The sequence below is a fragment of the Anarhichas minor genome, unplaced genomic scaffold (genome assembly GCF_050575085.1).
Source record: "Anarhichas minor isolate MPS153535 unplaced genomic scaffold, ASM5057508v1 ptg000041l, whole genome shotgun sequence".
Lineage (NCBI taxonomy): Eukaryota > Metazoa > Chordata > Actinopteri > Perciformes > Anarhichadidae > Anarhichas > Anarhichas minor.
The window spans coordinates 1906118-1924618 of NW_027466487.1; the positions used below are offsets into that span (position 1 = coordinate 1906118).

General features: G+C 41.0%; 2 protein-coding genes across 2 annotated transcripts; both read right to left on the reverse strand.

The window, feature by feature from the left end:
- Nucleotides 1-5256: 5256 nt before the first annotated feature.
- On the reverse strand, nucleotides 5257-9006 carry cyp21a2 (cytochrome P450, family 21, subfamily A, polypeptide 2). The gene is made up of 12 exons (XM_076109668.1): nucleotides 8874-9006; nucleotides 8465-8656; nucleotides 8282-8371; nucleotides 8049-8203; nucleotides 7785-7880; nucleotides 7451-7561; nucleotides 7267-7353; nucleotides 6758-6841; nucleotides 6511-6624; nucleotides 6255-6421; nucleotides 5596-5699; nucleotides 5257-5510 (listed from the first exon to the last, which is right to left on the reverse strand). Exons 1-12 carry the CDS (start codon nucleotides 9004-9006, stop codon nucleotides 5257-5259), a joined length of 1587 nt encoding a protein of 528 aa, XP_075965783.1.
- A 750-nt stretch (nucleotides 9007-9756) lies between these two features.
- tnxba (tenascin XBa) lies at nucleotides 9757-13984 on the reverse strand. The gene is made up of 14 exons (XM_076109669.1): nucleotides 13864-13984; nucleotides 13608-13769; nucleotides 12285-13490; nucleotides 12043-12165; nucleotides 11811-11954; nucleotides 11591-11710; nucleotides 11347-11502; nucleotides 11159-11271; nucleotides 10928-11060; nucleotides 10672-10823; nucleotides 10483-10579; nucleotides 10220-10381; nucleotides 9967-10130; nucleotides 9757-9855 (listed from the first exon to the last, which is right to left on the reverse strand). The coding sequence occupies exons 1-14, from the start codon at nucleotides 13982-13984 to the stop codon at nucleotides 9757-9759; spliced, it is 2952 nt and encodes a 983-aa protein (XP_075965784.1).
- Between the last annotated feature and the right edge of the window lie 4517 nt (nucleotides 13985-18501).

An 18501-nucleotide genomic window follows, 5' to 3' on the forward strand; every position in this document is an offset into this window, starting at 1 on the left:
GTGAGAGGTAAGATCACACATTATATTCTCCTAATTTTCACTCTTTTTCAAATAAATCCCACTCCTGTATGACAGAGATCTCACCTTTTTCAGACTGCAAAATCCTTCAAGCAGTGAAAGCATCTCCCGGCGCACCCGTTAACCTGAACTGCCCAGTGAACGTAACACCAGGACAACAAGGACCCCAACATATCTCCTGGGCAATGCTGAAAGGAGGTAACCCTAAATCTCTTGACTCTGAAAGGGTTGAAATAAATGGGACGTCGTTAGCTATCCAGTCTGTGCATGACAGTGACAGTGGTTGGTATACCTGTAAGCACGTGCTTGGACAAACTCAGCGCTGCTTTGAAATTTACCTGCGTGTCCAAGGTAAGATTTTAAACTATCTTGTATCATCACTGACAACTAAAGACAATATGCATAACTCCTAATAATGTACCTTTTCTATTTCCTTTGTAAAGTGGAAAATGTCACTGTGACCACAGTTCCAGGTATTGCAGCAAAAACTACAATATTATACAACTTAATCCAACTGTGTCAGTATTCTCCTGTTAAACGTGATGTTGTAAATGCTTAGATTTGCTTCCTGTCTTGCCCAGGATTAACAACCAGTGAGATTATTCTGGAAACCAAGATGGAGGGGAGCAGCGGAGCATTTATTGCTGTTCTTGTGGCTTCAGTCATTGTTGGGATTGCCATAATGGCTGCACTGATAGGACTATTCATTTACCGCAGGCGGAACACCCGGAGAGTTACACAGCAAACCCAGAGGCACACACCAGGTTTGATCTTCATTAATCTTGATGAGCAATGCAGTGTCGTGGCATATTAGAATAACTTTGTGTGCTCTTGTTGTTAAGGTGCTCTTACGGATGTTTATGAGATTGTGGATCTGACACCTTCAGAGGGTGAGCACCATGTTACTCTCTCACTACCTGTTTTAGTCCAGCTCCCTGTGACCTTTCTGTACCACTTCACTGATAACGTTTCAACTTCATCTCACAGATCTTACAAACAACTGTCTCTACCAACAATCCCAGGATGAAGGCCTGTGTACTTGTAAGTAGTACTACTATCATCAAATCACAACTACTATTATCAAGTCATACTTTAATTTACATCATGTCAAAATAGCCAAATAACAAATTCCTCTCCATCATTGCAGTCCGGTATCAGTAACATCAGTCTGCTGAAGACAAAGAAGAAGATTTTCCTCGTAAAATCAAAGTCCTTAGTGTCTAATCTTGTAAAACATGTAACATTAACTCACCTGCAATGTGTTTACCTTAAAAGAGTAACTGAGATTTAGATGGATCAACATAGAGAATGCTAACCTGTTTTTAGACTGCTGAAAAGAGTCTTCCTTATTGCCATGTTTGTTCATCAACATCTAATCAACAGTATTATTATTTTTTTAAATGGAGACGTGTTTACAATGTAATCTTTCTATTTCTTTCCAATGTGAATAAATAGCTATAGGACGATGAATGATCACGAGGAAGGAGTCATAAACACTGATAACCATTTAAAAAAAGGCATTTGTAGTGTATAGATGGTTGAAATCAAAGTTAAAAGACGCTTTTATTTAGTTCACAGCCTGTAATAAATCATAGAAACTGTCAGTGGTGGCGACAGCTCCTCTTTTGGGTTGTCTGTGCCGTTGTAATTCCTCTTGATTTGCATCCTGGATGACCTCGTAAACATGAGTCTGTGAAGAGGAATACTGGAGTTATTACATTGGGAAATATATGCTCGACAAAAGCTATGAAAAATTATGTTCAGCACAATTATGTTTTGTCTCTTACCATTCCAATACTTGACTGTTCACTTCCTGCAAACAGAGAGGAAAGAAAACATCAGCCATTCGTGCATTATTTCATTCTCATTGAGGCTCCCAGATTATTCTCATAGTTGTACAGTAGGTTGTATGTCTCCTAAACCACATTCACTACCTGCATCCTTGTGCTGCTTCCTCTTGGTGTACATGTAGGATCCTCCAGCGGTTATACATATCAGGAGAGCTAGCGGAAGGGCTACCCACGCAGGTGTTTGCAGAGCTGCTGACATTAAATAGTAATAATTTGCTCTCTGTTTACTCAGAAACATTAAACATTTTGGTTTTATTTAGGAGAAAAGGCAACACTAGCATTATGCATACTTACGGTGAACAGTGTGCCACTTCTTTGATGCCATCTCATCACTCTCTCTATGCACAAAGCAAATGAATTCATCTGATGTCGTTGACAAAACTGGGAGAAACAGCCTGTTTATCAGAGAGTTATTGACATTCATTAAGCGGCTCTGCCAGGTATTTTGGCTACCTCTGGACCAAGTCAAATTGCTGTCTTTTCCACATTCTTTAGTGCAGGTAAGCACACAAGTCAAAGTGAGATTATCTCCACCTGGCCCACGCTCTGAGCTGTAAAGACAAACGTGAGAGGAAATGTTTTATAATAGCAGTGACACAAAGTAGATCGAGGACAATTCATGCTCCGCTCTGGCATTTAAAGTGTTAACACTCACCATCGAGGGTGTGCAGCCTGATTTTGTTAAGCACCTTTTGCTGATCAGTGGAGTCTGAACATTGATAGTCCCCAGCCTGCAGAGCACTCACTTTGCTAATGACCAGCGATGAATCTTCATTGACATGAAATTTCCATGTTTGGCCTTTGTAGGGTGACATATCATCTGTCAGTGTCCTTTCCCCCACAGACCACTTCCCTCTGACACTCGCACCACGAGAGGAAGTGTCGCTACAAGAGAGTGACACTGACTCACCCACTGCTGCAAACACTTCCTCTATGCCATCTGAGGGAAAGGGCGCACTGGTTACAGTTTGGACACGTTAAACCACATTGTTCATTTGGAGTGCGCTGAAGTGGAGTTTAGTACCTTTTATTGTTGTCGTGTAACTGATGGTAGCTTTCACTGTGTCATTCTGAGTCAGCTGGCATTTCCATTTTCTGTGATGATCCGTCAGCTTTTTAGTGATGATCAGTTTAGAGAAGCATTCAGAGGGATTGTCAAAGTTAAATCTTTTCCCATTTAAAGGTGTATTGTCTCCTGTCCTCCACGTGATATGTATCCCTTTGTTGTTACAAGGGGCGAGTCCTTTATACATGTTGAGGAAGCAGTGAAGCTCTATTGTGCCTACCGCAGGAGTGGAGCGCTCAGTAACAGTTGAATGAGAAGAAGAAATGTCACGTGACACTGTGATATTGACTTTACATTGTTCAAGGATGGTTGGAGTCATTTACCTTCAAGAATCTGAAGCGCTTGAATTGAGCGTGCCACTGTCACAAGAGTAAAGTCGTGCATCATTGAGCTCCAGGTGATTAATCTTCAGAGAGCAGTCCTTTAGCAGGCCAAGCCTGAGGGCGTTCGGACTCGGAGCTGTCACCTTTCCAGCCTTCACCACCTCAGCGATGGACTGAAACTCTTCAGCCATGTTCCAGTTGACAGAGGAGCAGGATTCGATAGAGGGTATGTCACATGGCAAAGTAATATCCTCTCCTAGTAAGGCAAACATCCCCAAATGATCTGTTGCAGAAGAGAATTTCATCTTAGACATTTCATTTTCCAAGTCATGAGCTCGTTCTGTCAAATTAGAAGTTGGTGGCCCTCCATCATGAACTCAACATGTTCGTAACTAAGAGTGAGAATAACAAGTTACATTTACTCGTGTTACTGTAACAAAGTATTTGTATGCACGTGTACTGTTTTCAGTAAAAGAAAAAAAGAAAAGGTAAATAGGTTGCAGCTACCTTAATGCACCATCCTGCGAGCACTCTGTCCCAAATCAAACACTCTGCATGCTCGGTGTGGCTAATATGCAAACATGCTAAAATGTTCACGGTGGATTCTCAGTCACGCAGTGACTTGAACTCTGCGTTCACTAATGACCTTCTTCGTTCGGTGGGACCAGAGAGACCGAGTCGACTGGTTATAGTGGGACAAAGAAGCTGGACTGGGCGGACTGGTTATATTTCTGCTCTGAGGATGAACGAGCTGAGTAGTTGTCCCTGGCTGGAGCAGATTTAGGACTTTTTAGGACTCACAGACTTTGTGGTACACAAGACTTGCGTTCAGACAGGTGAGTACAAAAACAAACACATTGACTGTTGTAATTCAAATCTATTCAGTTCAATATGCTTTGTTGTCATGTGTGTAACAAAGACAATATGCCAATTGAAAAGAAAAACAAAAAGATACTATTAATAAAATCAACTCTCTACAGAGGAGAGCTCCAACGTCGCTACGCAAAGTAACGTTCTATCATGCACCTCCTCCTCTTTCCCCTTTTAAAGTGTAGCACAGTGATGTTTACTGAGAGTAGGCCTGCATTTTAACAGACCTACTTTTTTACTTTTAGCTAACTTTAAGTACATTTTTACCAAAGTAATTGACTCTTACTTGAGTATACTATTCTAGTACTCTTTCCAACCTCATTCAGAACCACATCGGACATTCATGCATTATTTTAAAATTTTAGTTAAAGTTTATCTTGAATTAGTTTTTTGTTTTATTTATTGTTGTTAACATTTTGTTTGATTAATTTTGAAGTTGGAAATTTGAATCTTTTACATGTAGGTGTACCTCAACATTTTGGAAATAAAGTCAGTGATCTTAGTGTTATTAAATACAACAGATTAACAAGATAACTTTTTTTTATATAATTACCAAATAACTGAAGTCCAGCTGCTGCTTGTGTGAGAGATATAAGACAGAGTCGTAACGATATAAAGCAAACCATTCATTTCACTTTCTGTAGCATATTCAGCATTAATCCACTGGGTGGTGCTGTCAGACTGTATATTTGTCCTGTAGAATTACGAGTGTAGAATTGACCAGTTTCAGTGTCCGGTAACTTGTACAAACCGCAGGATGTACTGAAGACTGTTCAGTACATCCTTGTAATGTTCCACTCTACAGGTGATGTTGAGGCTCATTATTTTCAACTTTAATGCAATTTGCTTTGTCTTTATTCAAGAGGTGAAACAAAAAACGATATATATCTGGCCCGGGTTACATGTTATTTATAGAAAACTAGATAATTGTATAAATTAAGTTTTAAGAACCAATTAACAGACTATTTCATCTGGATATCTAATATTTCCGGCAAATGGAAATTATTGATGAGAAACATACACATGGATGTTCTGTAATTATGTTTACATGTAAAAGTAAGACAAAAAAATCATTTATTTGCACACAAATGCACAGCGTTTAAGCAACAAGTAAGCAGTACACTATAGTTCAGGTATTAGTCAGAGGCCTCGGACGTGCTGTAACTGTGTAGGACTTGACCTTGAGTACAACACTAGCAACTCCTCTCAGGTCGGGCAGAGAGGCCCCGCTCTCAGGAGGGATGAAGTGGAAATCTCTCAGCAAGTAGGCAGTGAACAGAAAGAGCTCCATTTTGGCGACAGACTCTCCCAGGCAGAGCCGAGCACCCCCTCCGAAAGGGATCAGGGCTCGGGCGGAGTTTCCTCCTCCCTCCAGAAAGCGCTCTGAAAGCCAGAGAGGAGCTGCTTTATTTGAGATCTGCTGAGCAAGTGAAAAGGAATGCACTTCACCTCACCGTTAGAGCAGTACCTGGTTTGAAGCTGTATGGGTCAGACCAAACTGCAGGATCATGGTGTGCTCCAAAAAGATTAGGAATGATGACTGTGTTCTTAGGGATGAAGTAACCTGCAATACTAAACATGAATGGTGGTTATACATTTTCCATAATGCAAAGTTTGTGTGCACCTGCTGACTGATACCAACATGAATATATCAATATAGCATACTTTATAGACATAAACGTTATACAACAAATTTAGACCCATTTGGTGCTGTCTAGTTTATTTATTTATTCATGATGTTGCTGGTTTGCAGGAAGCAAGCATTTTTTAAAGCAGAGGTTCATTATGTGGAGCAACAGTTCAGCCTGGATCCCATGCTGTTTACTTGATTTCTTTCCCAGTCTAGACATAATTGCTTTTTTGCATAATATATTTTATGCAGGCGTTTTATAATTATTTCTGTACATGTTCACCATGCTTTCAGTCTTGGTGTTGGACCAAGGAGTAAACATGATGAGTGAAATATTGGAGGAACGTAGGTCTGTGTTACAAGATTAGTAAACTCGTCTGTACTGCACCAACCAGTACCAATGCCTGCTTAACCATATCTGATCTTATAGACAAGTGGTAGTTAGCCAATTATCTTCTAATTCTTTCATTTTAACTTCATTTTGCCATTCAGCTGACCTGCTGTCTCGAATGGCTCTGTGTGGCACCGCCAACGGGGCAACCGGCCTGAGTCTGAGCACCTCGTTGATCAGAGAGCACAGGACGGGGAGTCTGTGTCTGTCACTGTACTTGGGGTATCGTCCCTCGAGTACTGTGCACAACTCGCCATACACTTTGGCCTGCACCTGAAGATTAAAGTAAAAGAGGGGAGAGACACTGAGATAAACATCAGGGTTTGTAAATATGTTGTTTTATGGTAAATGACGTGCCCTGCCTCTGGTCTGTGGAGGAGGAAGGCCACAGTCCAGTTCAGCCCGGCTGCAGTGGTCTCTGTTCCCCCGATGAGAAGGTCCACAGTGGCCATATGAACATGAACATCTGTCAGGCGCTGGAAACATGAAAACACATAATTTAGTACAGAAGTGCTGCTACTTACAGTATTAGTCTTGAATGACATTAGATTTACTCCCAATACATTTCAGAATTGATCTCCCCTGGTTTTCTCTGTTCTATGTACTTACCACTCTGGGATCTGTGTGGTGAAGTTTGTCAAGGCCCTGGACGAGGGATCCTATAATTGTGTCGTCATTTTTCTTGTCTTGTGACTGCACAGACAACAAAGCAACAGCTGATTAAAATCAGCATAGCAGGAAATGGAATTTATGCAGCTGGGATCCACGTATACACATACAACGGGTTGTATATGATATCTTACAAATTCATGCACTTTTCTGGATACATACACAAAGACGATTAACTTGGATTTTTAAGGCATCTATGATGTGAATTTATTTCCTTTCTCTTTCACTCTATAGTAACATATGCAAGCAGACAAAAACTAATTATATTTATATATATATATATATATATATATATATATATATATATATATAGACTTCAGTAGTATGATCCTGATGTCTGAATTGTTCTGATCACTAAGCCACACCGAGACATGCTTTTTGTTTATCTGTGACCACAACAATTTAGCAGAATTAAACTTCTTCATTCTTTGGCATTTGTTTTCACCAACCTTGCAATTATCGAGATGTTGTCTTATAATTGCATCTCTCTTGGCCACCTCTTTCAGGAGACGGGCAAATACTGGATTGGGTAGTTTCTTTGAGAAAACAAATGACAATGTGTAAAATCTCATTCAGAAGATGTTTGCTAGTCTTTGCTGTGATCTATAGTCAAGACAGTGAACATTAGCTGACTCTGAGCAGTGGGAAGGAGTCCAGAGCAGAAATCCAGGACGAGCCCCACAGAGCAACAATCTCATTCAGACAGCTGTGCAGCTGCTGTAGCTCCGAAGAACTCTTCTCATACTAGAAAACACAGAGATTTATATTGTAACATAACATATCAAAGAAATGCACTGTCCAGTAACAGAATAGTACATTACGATTACACAAGTTAACGCAAGCTTCTAAGAAGAGCAACATGAACAGCGACCTTAGCCAGTCCCCAAGATAAACAGCAACCAGGCACAGCTGTCGATTAACGAGAAGTATATTTTGAAATCCATCTTTGACACTGAGAGATACTCACTTCTTTTCCAAAAGCCAAAGTGGTGATGACATTACTGGCTGCCACTGTGAAATCCTCCGAGAGGTCTACAGCACTGCCTTGATAGTCCATCAAAACCTAAACAGTGAACAAACCAAGCTTTATCTTTTGATGTGACCACTGTGGAAAGTCTCCAACATTTGGTTTGGATCTCTGCAAGCAAATTACAGCCCTTTAAAAAAAAAAAAGAAAATAGGGCACGATATAATTCCCTGGTGTTCATTTTGTTCCTCCTGTGTTCTGTACCTCTCTCAGATGCAGTGCCTGTCTCTCGATCACATCATGCAGTGATTGCTGACAGCAACGCTGCAAAGCACTGTGGACGAGGCGACGATGTGCCCTCCACTCCTCATTATAGTCCCCCAAAGAGATGGTGTGCCCTCCCCCAGACACAATGTCACCTGATGCAAGTCAGTACAGGTAATAAGGACATACACATTATGCATACTATTGCTGCAAAATAAGTTTGAGTTGTGTACCTGTGTATGAAATTGGTCTCCCAGCAAAATCTGACCATTTTTTCACCAGTGCTTCTCTTATGACTTCACCACTATTAAGTACCACCATGGCTGAAAAAACAACAAGATTGTTTTTTTAAAAGCTGAGTCTTTAAGTCAGTATTTGATATCATGTAATCCATAATTCTGAAATGGGATGATTACTTGTGTTTCCACATTTCAGGCGGTAGATGTTTCCGTACCGCTGTGCCAGATTGGTCAGGTGGATTGGCAGATGCTCATGCGTCAGCTCCATCATATTGCCTATAAGGAAGAGGCTGGGGGGACCCGGGAGGCAAGGAGACGAGGAGCGGGGCAGGAACTGACAGAGATACTGCAGCAGTCCAGATTCAACTACTGGATGAAGGAGTTAAGAAACACAAAGGTAAAACAGCGAGAGAATAAACAATTATCATATAAATCCATTAGATCAAGTAATCAAGTTCAGTGGTGTACTAGTTTCCCATGTGTTAAGAAAATGCCCCATTCATTAATCATTGTATTTTCAAGAAATCAAAACACTTGATTGTACAATCAGCATGTTTAAATATACAGACAATAAATAGATAATTACCTGTAGACTTACTTCCCTTGTGGTCTTTCTGTACAGATTTGTCTCTCTGACCAGAAATACAAATCAGTACCATCAACAGCACCACAACTAGGAGCACAGCTCCCACAGTGATAAATGATATTTCTATTGGCATTTTGTGTCTTCTCGCTGGTGTCCCCTTTCAGAAAGGTGGTCAGCACCCTGCTTTGCCCCTTTTATAGTCTCCTCATCTGCCTCTGAGCTCGTCGGCTTGATACAATGTTGTTTTCACTAAAATCAAGGATGTCTAAACATTTTGTCGGTCAACATATCTGATAATAAGATAAATGCAACACATACACATGGCCAGGACTCGCTGAAGGGCATGATAACATTTCACAGTTGACAGAACAGTCAGTCATGGCATTTCTTTATAGTACAGGGAATGAAGAAACTGTTTTTCATCAAAGGATTTGGGTGTTTTAATTCACTGTAACAAAATCAAAAAATCGACACTTCAGACCCACATCAGCCACATTTATTCCAATGGAGAGAGACAGTGCATATTCAATGACAGTAGTGGGGTGGCATACCATGGTGGTGCACAAAAAGGTCAATACAAGGTCAATACAAAACTGTGTTGAAATGGACGGGTCCGGCAGAATAGTAGAACAAGATACAAAAAGTTGCAAAAAACATTTCTCCACTCCTTTGGTATATTTCCAGAAAAATACAGATTAGAAAAAAAAATGTTGCTCATTGAATCAAATGTACTGGTAGCTGTTGTTATAGCTATTGAACCCACTGTACATGCAATTTCAGTTGGAAAGTGACCAACAGTGATGCATCAACTGTGAGATTCACTGTCTTCTGGATTTCTGGAGCTTTAATTATCTGTTATAATTGAATGACGACTGATGTAATCTTAGCCATGAGTTGCAGGAGAGAACCTGGACGGTCTGAACTTCATCTCAACGAAGGAAATGGAGGAGTCTTTACCTTTCCAGTCTATCCAGACTACTCCCTGATTCAAAACAGAGACAGAGAAGTGATGCTATTTGGTTAGTGTGCTGTATCATAGAAGATAAAAGTGTTAAAAGTTCATTATTCTATGTCCCAGAGAGGTGAATTGTACCTGATTATTACTGTGGATGCCATAAAGGCCATTGAGGTTGGCCTTGTAGCAGTTCTTGTACCACCAGCCTCCCATGTAGGCCCTGGCACAATGGATCCCCAGAGGATCAGAGTCCTTGTCCCGGGCTGAGAATGGGCGTCCATTATGGTACCTCATAGAGTCACCTGACAGAGAAATAGTGACATTGATGTATAAATTGTCAGACACTTGCCGTAATATGGTATAAACTGCACATTTCCAGTAAGGATTTCACCTGCAGTTCCAGTGTAGCCAGACACTGCAAGACTGTAGTGCCTCTCCACTGAATCCACGGAGAAGTTTGAGTAGTGAGCGTATACGGTGTCATTTCCAGATCGCATATCCACCCTCAGACTCACAGGGCCGACACTGGTCAGGTTGTGAAGGAGCTCGTTTCCTAATAGTGACAGAAGTTTAAAGTGAACAGATGAGGCCAATTTATTGAAAATATATATTTTATGCAGTTGTGATGGTTATAAGAACTTGCTTCAACCGTACCGAGCCAGAAGTCTTCGCTGAGGTTTCCAAAGCCGGCACTGTATTCACTCCATGTTCTGTAGAAATCTGTCTTCCCGTTCATCCTCCTCTGGAACACCTACAAACACACATCAGATTGTTGTCCATTATCTAACATAATACTGCCATTTTCTCTGTGCAGAGTTTATAAATAACAGCAGTTTCTCTCACCGTCCAGCCGCCTCCATCAGTCTCCATGTCACAGTAGACTCTGACTGCTTGTCCCTCTTTTCCTAGCGGGTAGATATCCACCTCACCTGACTGCAGAGCTCCATTCAGCAGCTCCTGAGAACACTCAGTGGGGAAAGGGAAACGCGCTTTGCCTAAGGGATAAAAAAAACAGAAAACAAAAGAATATCTTTGTTGTGATAAAAGTATTGGTAGGACAGCTTAATGAGCAAGTATTGCATTACATGATATACAACACCTGTAAGGAATTCTGTGGTGACAACAGATGTGTATTGTCCATCTCTCTCGCCTTGTACCAGAACAATATATCGTGACATTGGCAACAGCCCTGTCAACTTATACTCTGTGATGGACTGGTCCAGGATCACCTCCTAATGTATACACAGAAAGCATACACATTTAGGCTATTCTGTAAATGTCAGGACTTTCTTCGTACTGCATGTGATAGTGATGAGGGGATATGAATCACCTTTGTCTCCTCTCCTGCCACCTGGTAGATCAGTCTGTAGCTGTAATAAACAACAGTGGAAGTTCTCCATGCTATCACAGCAGAGCGGGCACCCACCTCACTGGCTTTAACCACTGAGGGACACAAAAATGTATTGAGTTCACACAGTTTACGCACAAGCTCTATATTTTACTGCCATCTTTACTCACCATGAGCTGTTGTGAATGTAGTTGAGATGACCATGCTCTGCAGACTGTCCTTCTGGCTCAGGACTTTGACTGTGTACAGGGTGCCTCTCTGCAGGCCTTTCAGCTGGTGCTCCACTGAGTTTCCAGACAGCATCACAGTCACTGTCACATTAGGAGCTGTGGCAAGAAGGAGAATTAATAACGTAGCGTAGCACAGTCATTAATGCTTTGTCATTAGCTATTAGGGGGATATTGCCACACTCACTCTTGGAGGACTCATAGCTGATGATGAACCGGTCTACTTTCCCCAGACTGGCTGTCCATTGCAGCACAGCTCTGGTATCTGTCACATTGACAACTTGCAGATGTGTTGGAGGAGCGGGCACTGCAGTCAAGACAAAATCCATTGTGTGTTTCTTGCAGATTTCACACATTAAGAGGAAACAAGTAGCTGTAGACAGTAGTAAGCTTATCTAACTGTGTACCTGTGGTGATAAGGGATGTGAGAGCGTCACTCTGGGCTCTGCCTTGTGTAGTAGTTATAGTGATAATGTAGGAGGATCCAGCAGACAGCTTGGACAGAACCACATACGATTGCTGCGACTCCACTGTCACAAAGCGGCTCTCCCCTAGCAGGATAATACATCACACATATCATACCGACAAGCAAGGGGATTTTGACTTGAGTTGCAGTATAAAGGCAGGCCTTAAACAAACCTGTGACGATGTTGGTGAACATGACCCTGAAGCTAGAGAATGCCGCCTTTGGTTTGGACCAGGAAACAGTGATAGAAGACTCTGTTACATTGCTGAAAACCATCTCTGTGGCTGGCTCAGGACCTGGTTAGAGAAATCAAAGAGATTTTTATTCACATTTTACTACTCCCATTACTGATTGTGTTCCTGGTAGTTGTGGAGGAAATATGCTTTACTGAAAAATGTAGTACAACTTGAGTCACCTGTAATTGCAGTTGCTCTATGGATCTTTGATCTCCTCTCAGCTGCAGTGCCATACAGATGCAGGACATAGCCTGTGTTTGCCCTCAGGTTACTGAACTCCACAGAGCGTACGCTACCAGGGACCACCATAGAGATCCTCTTTGTTTCAGCTTTGCCTTTAGATCCAACAGCTTTACCGGTTGTGTTGGTGCTCTCACTCTGTACCTGGATTTCAGTTGTGTTCTTAACTGTGGAGCCCTTGCCTCCTTCAAGAGCTTCGTCTTCAAACTCCTCTTGGTCATCTTCGTCACCCCCTATCCGTGGCTCTCTTCTGATCACCGTGAAGTTCTTGAACATCCCTTGTGGTGCTGTCCACGTGACAGTGAAGCTGTAGGAGGAGATGTTCACAACCTTTACAGAACCTAATCCAGATCCTCCCATCCTCCTCACGCTCCCAGATCCATGGATGGTTGTTTTATTCTGCAGAACTCGAGTCTCGACTGACGTTGCTGCAATGGTTGAATTAACCAGATACTGACTCCTCTGTGTCAACTTCTCTTTTCCAATTTTGCTAGTTTCAGTGTTTCTGTTGTCAACAGATTGCACATTTGTAGTGTCTACCTTTACCTTCTTGTTGCGTTTATTTCCAGATGATTGAGTAACATTTTTTTCAGTCAGTGTGGACTGCTGCAAGGTCTCCTTCCCTGTTCTGGTTTTGTTTGTTCCCTCAACCTTGGTCAGAATGGTCTCGATTTTAGCCGTGCCATTAGATTTCCTCACATTACTCTGGGTTCCATTGGTTTGAGGTTCATCTCTTAGTTGGTCAGATCTAGGATGTGTTTTACTGGCAGTTCCTTCCTTAACAAGCTTAAGGTCAGGTTTTTGGAGAACCTTTTTAGAGGTCGTGACTGTTGTTTTGCCTTTGCGAGCCTCCTCCTGCTTTCTTCCCTCATGTTTCAACAGAACTTGACCAACAGTTGGGCGACTGGTCTTCGTGGCACTTGAAGAGTCTTTTGTAGTAATTTTCTTAACAGAGGCTTCTTGTTTTGCTTGTGTCTTAACAAGACCTGCTTTAGCATTAGTAGACACTTTGGGTTTGGTGTCAGTCTCTTTGGCGTCAGACCCTTTCTTCTGCTCTCTCTTCTGGAAGAGTGTCTGCTCTACTTTGGTTTTCTCCTGCATGCTTTCCTTGTCTTTGTTCACCTGCAGGGTCACCTTTCCTTTGGCTGTTTCTGAAATTGTAGAGTAGAGGTTACAATCAAAGTATGAATGTGATATTAGTCAAAGTACAACTTAAGGATACCTTCCTTTCCCTTAAAGATATGTGTCTCTAATGCTATCACATCCAAATAACTGTGCAGACTTCCACTTACTTTTATTACACTCAGCTCCTTGTGCACACTTACTGCAGTCTAGACCCATGAATCCCTGCTGGCAGATACATTTCCCCTTCTCACATTCCCCATTGCCACTACAGTCATTTGGACAATTTGCGGAACATGGACCTGGGCAGCAACAAAAATAAACAAAATGACTAAATCCACATCTCTAATGAGTTGTGCCAAATATAATAATCTGGTGAAAATGACGGAATTATACATTTATCTTTCAAAGAGGACATCTCTCTTTCCAGTTGTGCCACACGTCCTTTCAGCGCAGACATCTCGGCCTCACATCCCCCAATGCATCCACCAGGCAACAAGCTGATCTTATGCATCATCACCAGAGGAGTGCCAGGCTTCAGCTTCAGCTCGTGCTCCTTGGTGTTGCTGGAGTCGCAGCCATTACTGATGACCACCTTAATTGGCTGTGCAGGGGCAGGCTTTTCTTTGGTGGTGGTGGCGATGGGAGCTTTGATTACAGCGCTCTGATTGGCAGAGGATGTGACCTTATCTTTGTCGGCTGCAGAACCACCGGGTGTAGCGACCTTCGCTGGAGTTGACGGAGCAGTTTGAACTACTGTAGGGGCAGGCTTGTCTTTGGTGGAGGGAGATTTAGCTACAACAGTCTGATTGAAGGAGGCCGTGGGCTTGTTTTTGACGGTTTTAACGCCACTGGTGGGAGCAGACTTTGGGGATGTTGACTGAACATTTGAAGCTCGAGTGGGGGCAGGCTTGTCTTTGGTAGCTTTCACTTCACTGACTGTAGAAGCCTTTACTGCTGCTGTGGCCAGAGTGGATAAAACTGTCTGATTGACTGTGCTTAGCTTTGGGGTTGGGCGAATGGTCTGTTTGGTAAGAGCAGAAGTGGTTTTTGGTTTTAACAGGGTGAAAACTGCATTGGGTTTGGTCGCGTCACTTCCTGTGGCATTTCTCCTCTCATTGGTTGTGGATTGAAAGGAGGGAAATGGGGCGAGAAGGAGGAGAAGTCCCAGAGTAAACAGCATTTTGAGCCAGCAGCTGTAGCCAGAGATGGTGGTGGATCTGTATGTATGTTACTGTGAAATTATGAACTCCTTCCTCTATATTTCTAAGACCACTTTATGCCAGGTTTCTCCTAGAAATGAAAAAAAAACAGAGCTGACTTGTAACCAAGTTTGATGCATGACATTTAATTCCAAATAATTTTAGAGCTTTTTTTTTTACCTCAAAGAAAGGCTTTGCTGAGCATACATGCTCTTTTTCAGCCAGTTTCACAAATAGAGCTCCTATTCACACTTTGATGCTCCCTTCTACAAACGCCTGGCTATTAAGATGCTGAGAGCAATTTCAGGTTTTGTGCCTTGTTCAAAAGTGACCTGACAGTAATTGCTAAAGCAAGGAACAGCATTACTTACTTTTTAAATTCAGTTTGAGAAACTTATTTCGGTAACCTTTCAGTCAGGTAGAAGGTTGTCTTGTCTAATTCTTAGGATACAGGTTCTCTAAAAGTTATATGCTGTGATCTGACATTTGAGAAGGTTCACTGTGCATTCGTGGACTGATGCATAAAAGCATATCAAAATATTTCTAAGATGCGGTTTTGCATCTGACTACATACCTGTTTCTTTTATATGACCCTGTATGTTGAATTGTCTTAATCCAAATTTCCCTGAGCACCAGTGTAAGACATTGGAAACAATTAGAGTAAGTAAAAATTATTATTGAGCAGAAATATCAAAATGAACACAATATTCATGAAAAGTATTTTATTACCTTTTTATTTAAAACTGTGTTTACTGGGACACTTTTAAAAGTGAAGAAAAAACAATTATAGCTGGAAGAATTGCAGCAGTGTTCAAATCAGCCATAATAGTTGATTCAATGGCTTGCCAAACCAAGTAAAAATCTAAATTAGTTGATTCTGAACAGGAAGGAATAAGGTGACTTGAGCGGGAATTGCTGAGAGGGACTAGAGAGGCAACAGAGCGTCACTGTATAAAACTGTGGGACACTGTACGTCTTTCACTATCCAGAAGGTTACATAATCCTCTGCACCCACAACTCATAATACCACTGAATATGTCCAGTCTTTGGTTTAAAACGGCAGAAATCCAATAAATCACGCGGCATGTAAAGAAACTGAGGATGCTTTGCTACACAGTAAGGCAATTTTCAAATGTTGCATTGGAGTTCAGGGATTAACTGCATGATTAGCTGCAGTATTAACGGAATTAATAGACACTTTTTACTTATAGAATATAAATTGTCATACTAGCGCAGTATTTATTTTGATATAATATAAAATAATTAAAACTAAATCAAATGAATAAGGTAAATGATAGTATGTATAACCATACCACATTATATGTGCACCCTGGAAATTACATATCATGTTCACCAATCACTGCAACTAGTACAGTGTAACTGTTTTGTTCTTTTTAGCAACTAAATCACATTATTTTACAACATTACCTTTTCTCACAATTGTACTTATTCAAAACCCTGAGAAAAAAAATCAGCCACTATATTAGGATGTGAAAGAATATCAACAGACACCAAAATGCAGGATGCAGGACATGAGTCCATTCATTCAAAGAGTTACCACTCTGATACCATAATGGAAAGTGAACTCACCAGAGTAATGACTTCGTTCTTGGCTTTATCTCTGTCTGTGTGTTGCTCCCTCCATCTGGCTGGAAAGCTCACACAAATAGCTGGATGTGATCAGGGAGGAAAGAGGTGAGAGAAAGGACCACCACTAGAAAGGAGGAGAGTGATAAAGTCTGCTCCTACTTAGTCCCCTCCCCCCCTCCCCCTTCCTCCATGCCTAATGGTCCCACTCTCTCAAACACCATGGAAAATATTTGTATTGGACCAAAAAGTGTGGCATTTTTACAGATTTGAGCATCAATTATGATCCATATCTTATTTTCTCTTTTTTGTAATGTTTTGTAATGTCTCTATACATTTTGCTGGTAGATTTTACAATTTAGCCTCAGTGACTCATTGATTCTTTTGGTTAACATCTGAATAATTAACAACTTTGACTGCAACTTCTGTGTGAGTTAACATACTGAAATTGCAGTTTTGCTCTGAAACTGTATTCAGCACATGCCGGGACATTTTTCTTTGTTACTCAGTGTTACACAAAAATTGCCTGCATTTTGTAGCTTTTGCATCGCTGATGACAGTAATTCCAGTGTCTACTGTATGTCACTTGACTTATACCGGACATTAACACCTAGACACAACTTTGATTGAATAAAGCCCCGGTCTGAGAATTATGATTCAGCTGGAATACATAGCATAACACTGCAGGTATTCACTGCGGACTCTGGGGGACAGGAACCTCTCGCTATATGAATAGGCTGTTTGTTGGAAGTAATGAGATGTAACTACGTGGGAGTTATGTAAGTGACCAAGTATCCACCATATTTAAGGAATGCTCTGTGAAGGCTCTGAATCTCTGACCAAATGGCCACCCACTATCCCACCTTTTGTAAACCACATGAAGACAGGTAAATCAAGGTCCAGATCAAACAGGGCATAAGTGACATTTTCCTAATTTTACAGGAACGAATCATTGGACCTTTGTATTGTAAGATAAACTGACATTGATTAAGATTCACTTATTTGTACATTTTCTTATTTGTTTTTCATTTTTTTGTATGCGCTGCGCCTGTGAAGTCATTCTGCACCAGACTGCAATCAGTGTATTCACCAAATACAAGCCATAATTAATAAATGTGTCTCTAATTAACAGTTTAAATGAAATATCCGATAAAAACTATACTGGTAGCAGATAAAAACATCTGTTACAGCAACTTCTAACATCACTCGTGTGTTTAATGAGGACCATGCCTTTAAGAAAACAAAGTGCTTACTGAGATAAATACATTGAAACTGCTGATGGACACTCACCCTGCATTAGTAACTCATAGCTAGTGTATTGTTTACAGCCCGCTGCCTGTTTTTAAATGGCCTGCATGAAAACAACAAACTAGAATATGGCATGAGCATATTTGTAATAAATTAAACACAACAGCACATCAATAAATTACTGTAAGGTCAACGTTAAACTGTTTAGTAGTGTTTATGTCTTTATTTTGATAGAAAATGAATATGGCACATGGGATTAAACCATCAAATTATTTAATCACTAAGACAGTGAGCATGCAAAACCATTTTGCATAACAGCTGTGAGACTGTGGCCTATGCTGAAGAAACCGCTCTCTCATAGTCTATTACTGTTACATGTACTCGCTCTATATATGTTACAGTGTGTGTGTATGTAAGAACCCTCACAGTAAAAACATATTTACCTGTCGATATTTTAGTTGCAAATGCGTTGAGCTGACATGTTTTTCTTGGCATGTACACCATGTTCTGATACTGAAAGACAACTAACCTACAGTGCATTACTGCAGCATCACAATTTAGTAGACAATAAAGTGGCGAATAACATAGTTATTATGGTTATTCCTATACCAGTTGCCAGTCAGCACTATGAGAACGTGCAGCAAAGGGCCTGGTTGCTACTTGTTATAAAAGTGATTGGTATTTAAGGAAGGTTTGTGTTTGTTGTGTGTGAAAGTTGTGTATGATGTCTGATTTACACCTGGATTTATGGCAAAGCTTGATCGGTGGTGGATTCATCAGTTTGTGGATGTCATTAGAAGAGGAATGTGACAAAGAGTGACATACTGGAAGCATAAAGTGATGCACATCTGGCCATACCAAGGGAACTGCTGAAGATAAACGGATAACCACGAACTGCTTTGTATGCAAACGCCTGCTACACCTCTCATCAAGAGGATATTTTGACTTGTCATTTCCATTTTCAAGTGTCCCAGTAATTCATGGCAGAGTTACAGTG

Excerpts from the sequence above, each read along its gene's own strand:
- cyp21a2 (XM_076109668.1), bottom strand. The coding sequence starts at position 9,006 with ATGCCAATAGAAATATCATTTATCACTGTGGGAGCTGTGCTCCTAGTT. Across the intron at positions 6,625-6,757 it reads ACCACACAGATCCCAGAGTG|CGCCTGACAGATGTTCATGT; the intron begins GTAAGTACATAG and ends TCATGTTTCCAG. Across the intron at positions 5,700-6,254 it reads AGAGCCATTCGAGACAGCAG|TATTGCAGGTTACTTCATCC; the intron begins GTCAGCTGAATG and ends ATTCATGTTTAG.
- tnxba (XM_076109669.1), bottom strand. The coding sequence starts at position 13,984 with ATGATGCATAAGATCAGCTTGTTGCCTGGTGGATGCATTGGGGGATGT. Across the intron at positions 11,061-11,158 it reads TGGCAGGAGAGGAGACAAAG|GAGGTGATCCTGGACCAGTC; the intron begins GTGATTCATATC and ends TGTATACATTAG. Across the intron at positions 10,580-10,671 it reads CTGATGGAGGCGGCTGGACG|GTGTTCCAGAGGAGGATGAA; the intron begins GTGAGAGAAACT and ends GTGTGTTTGTAG.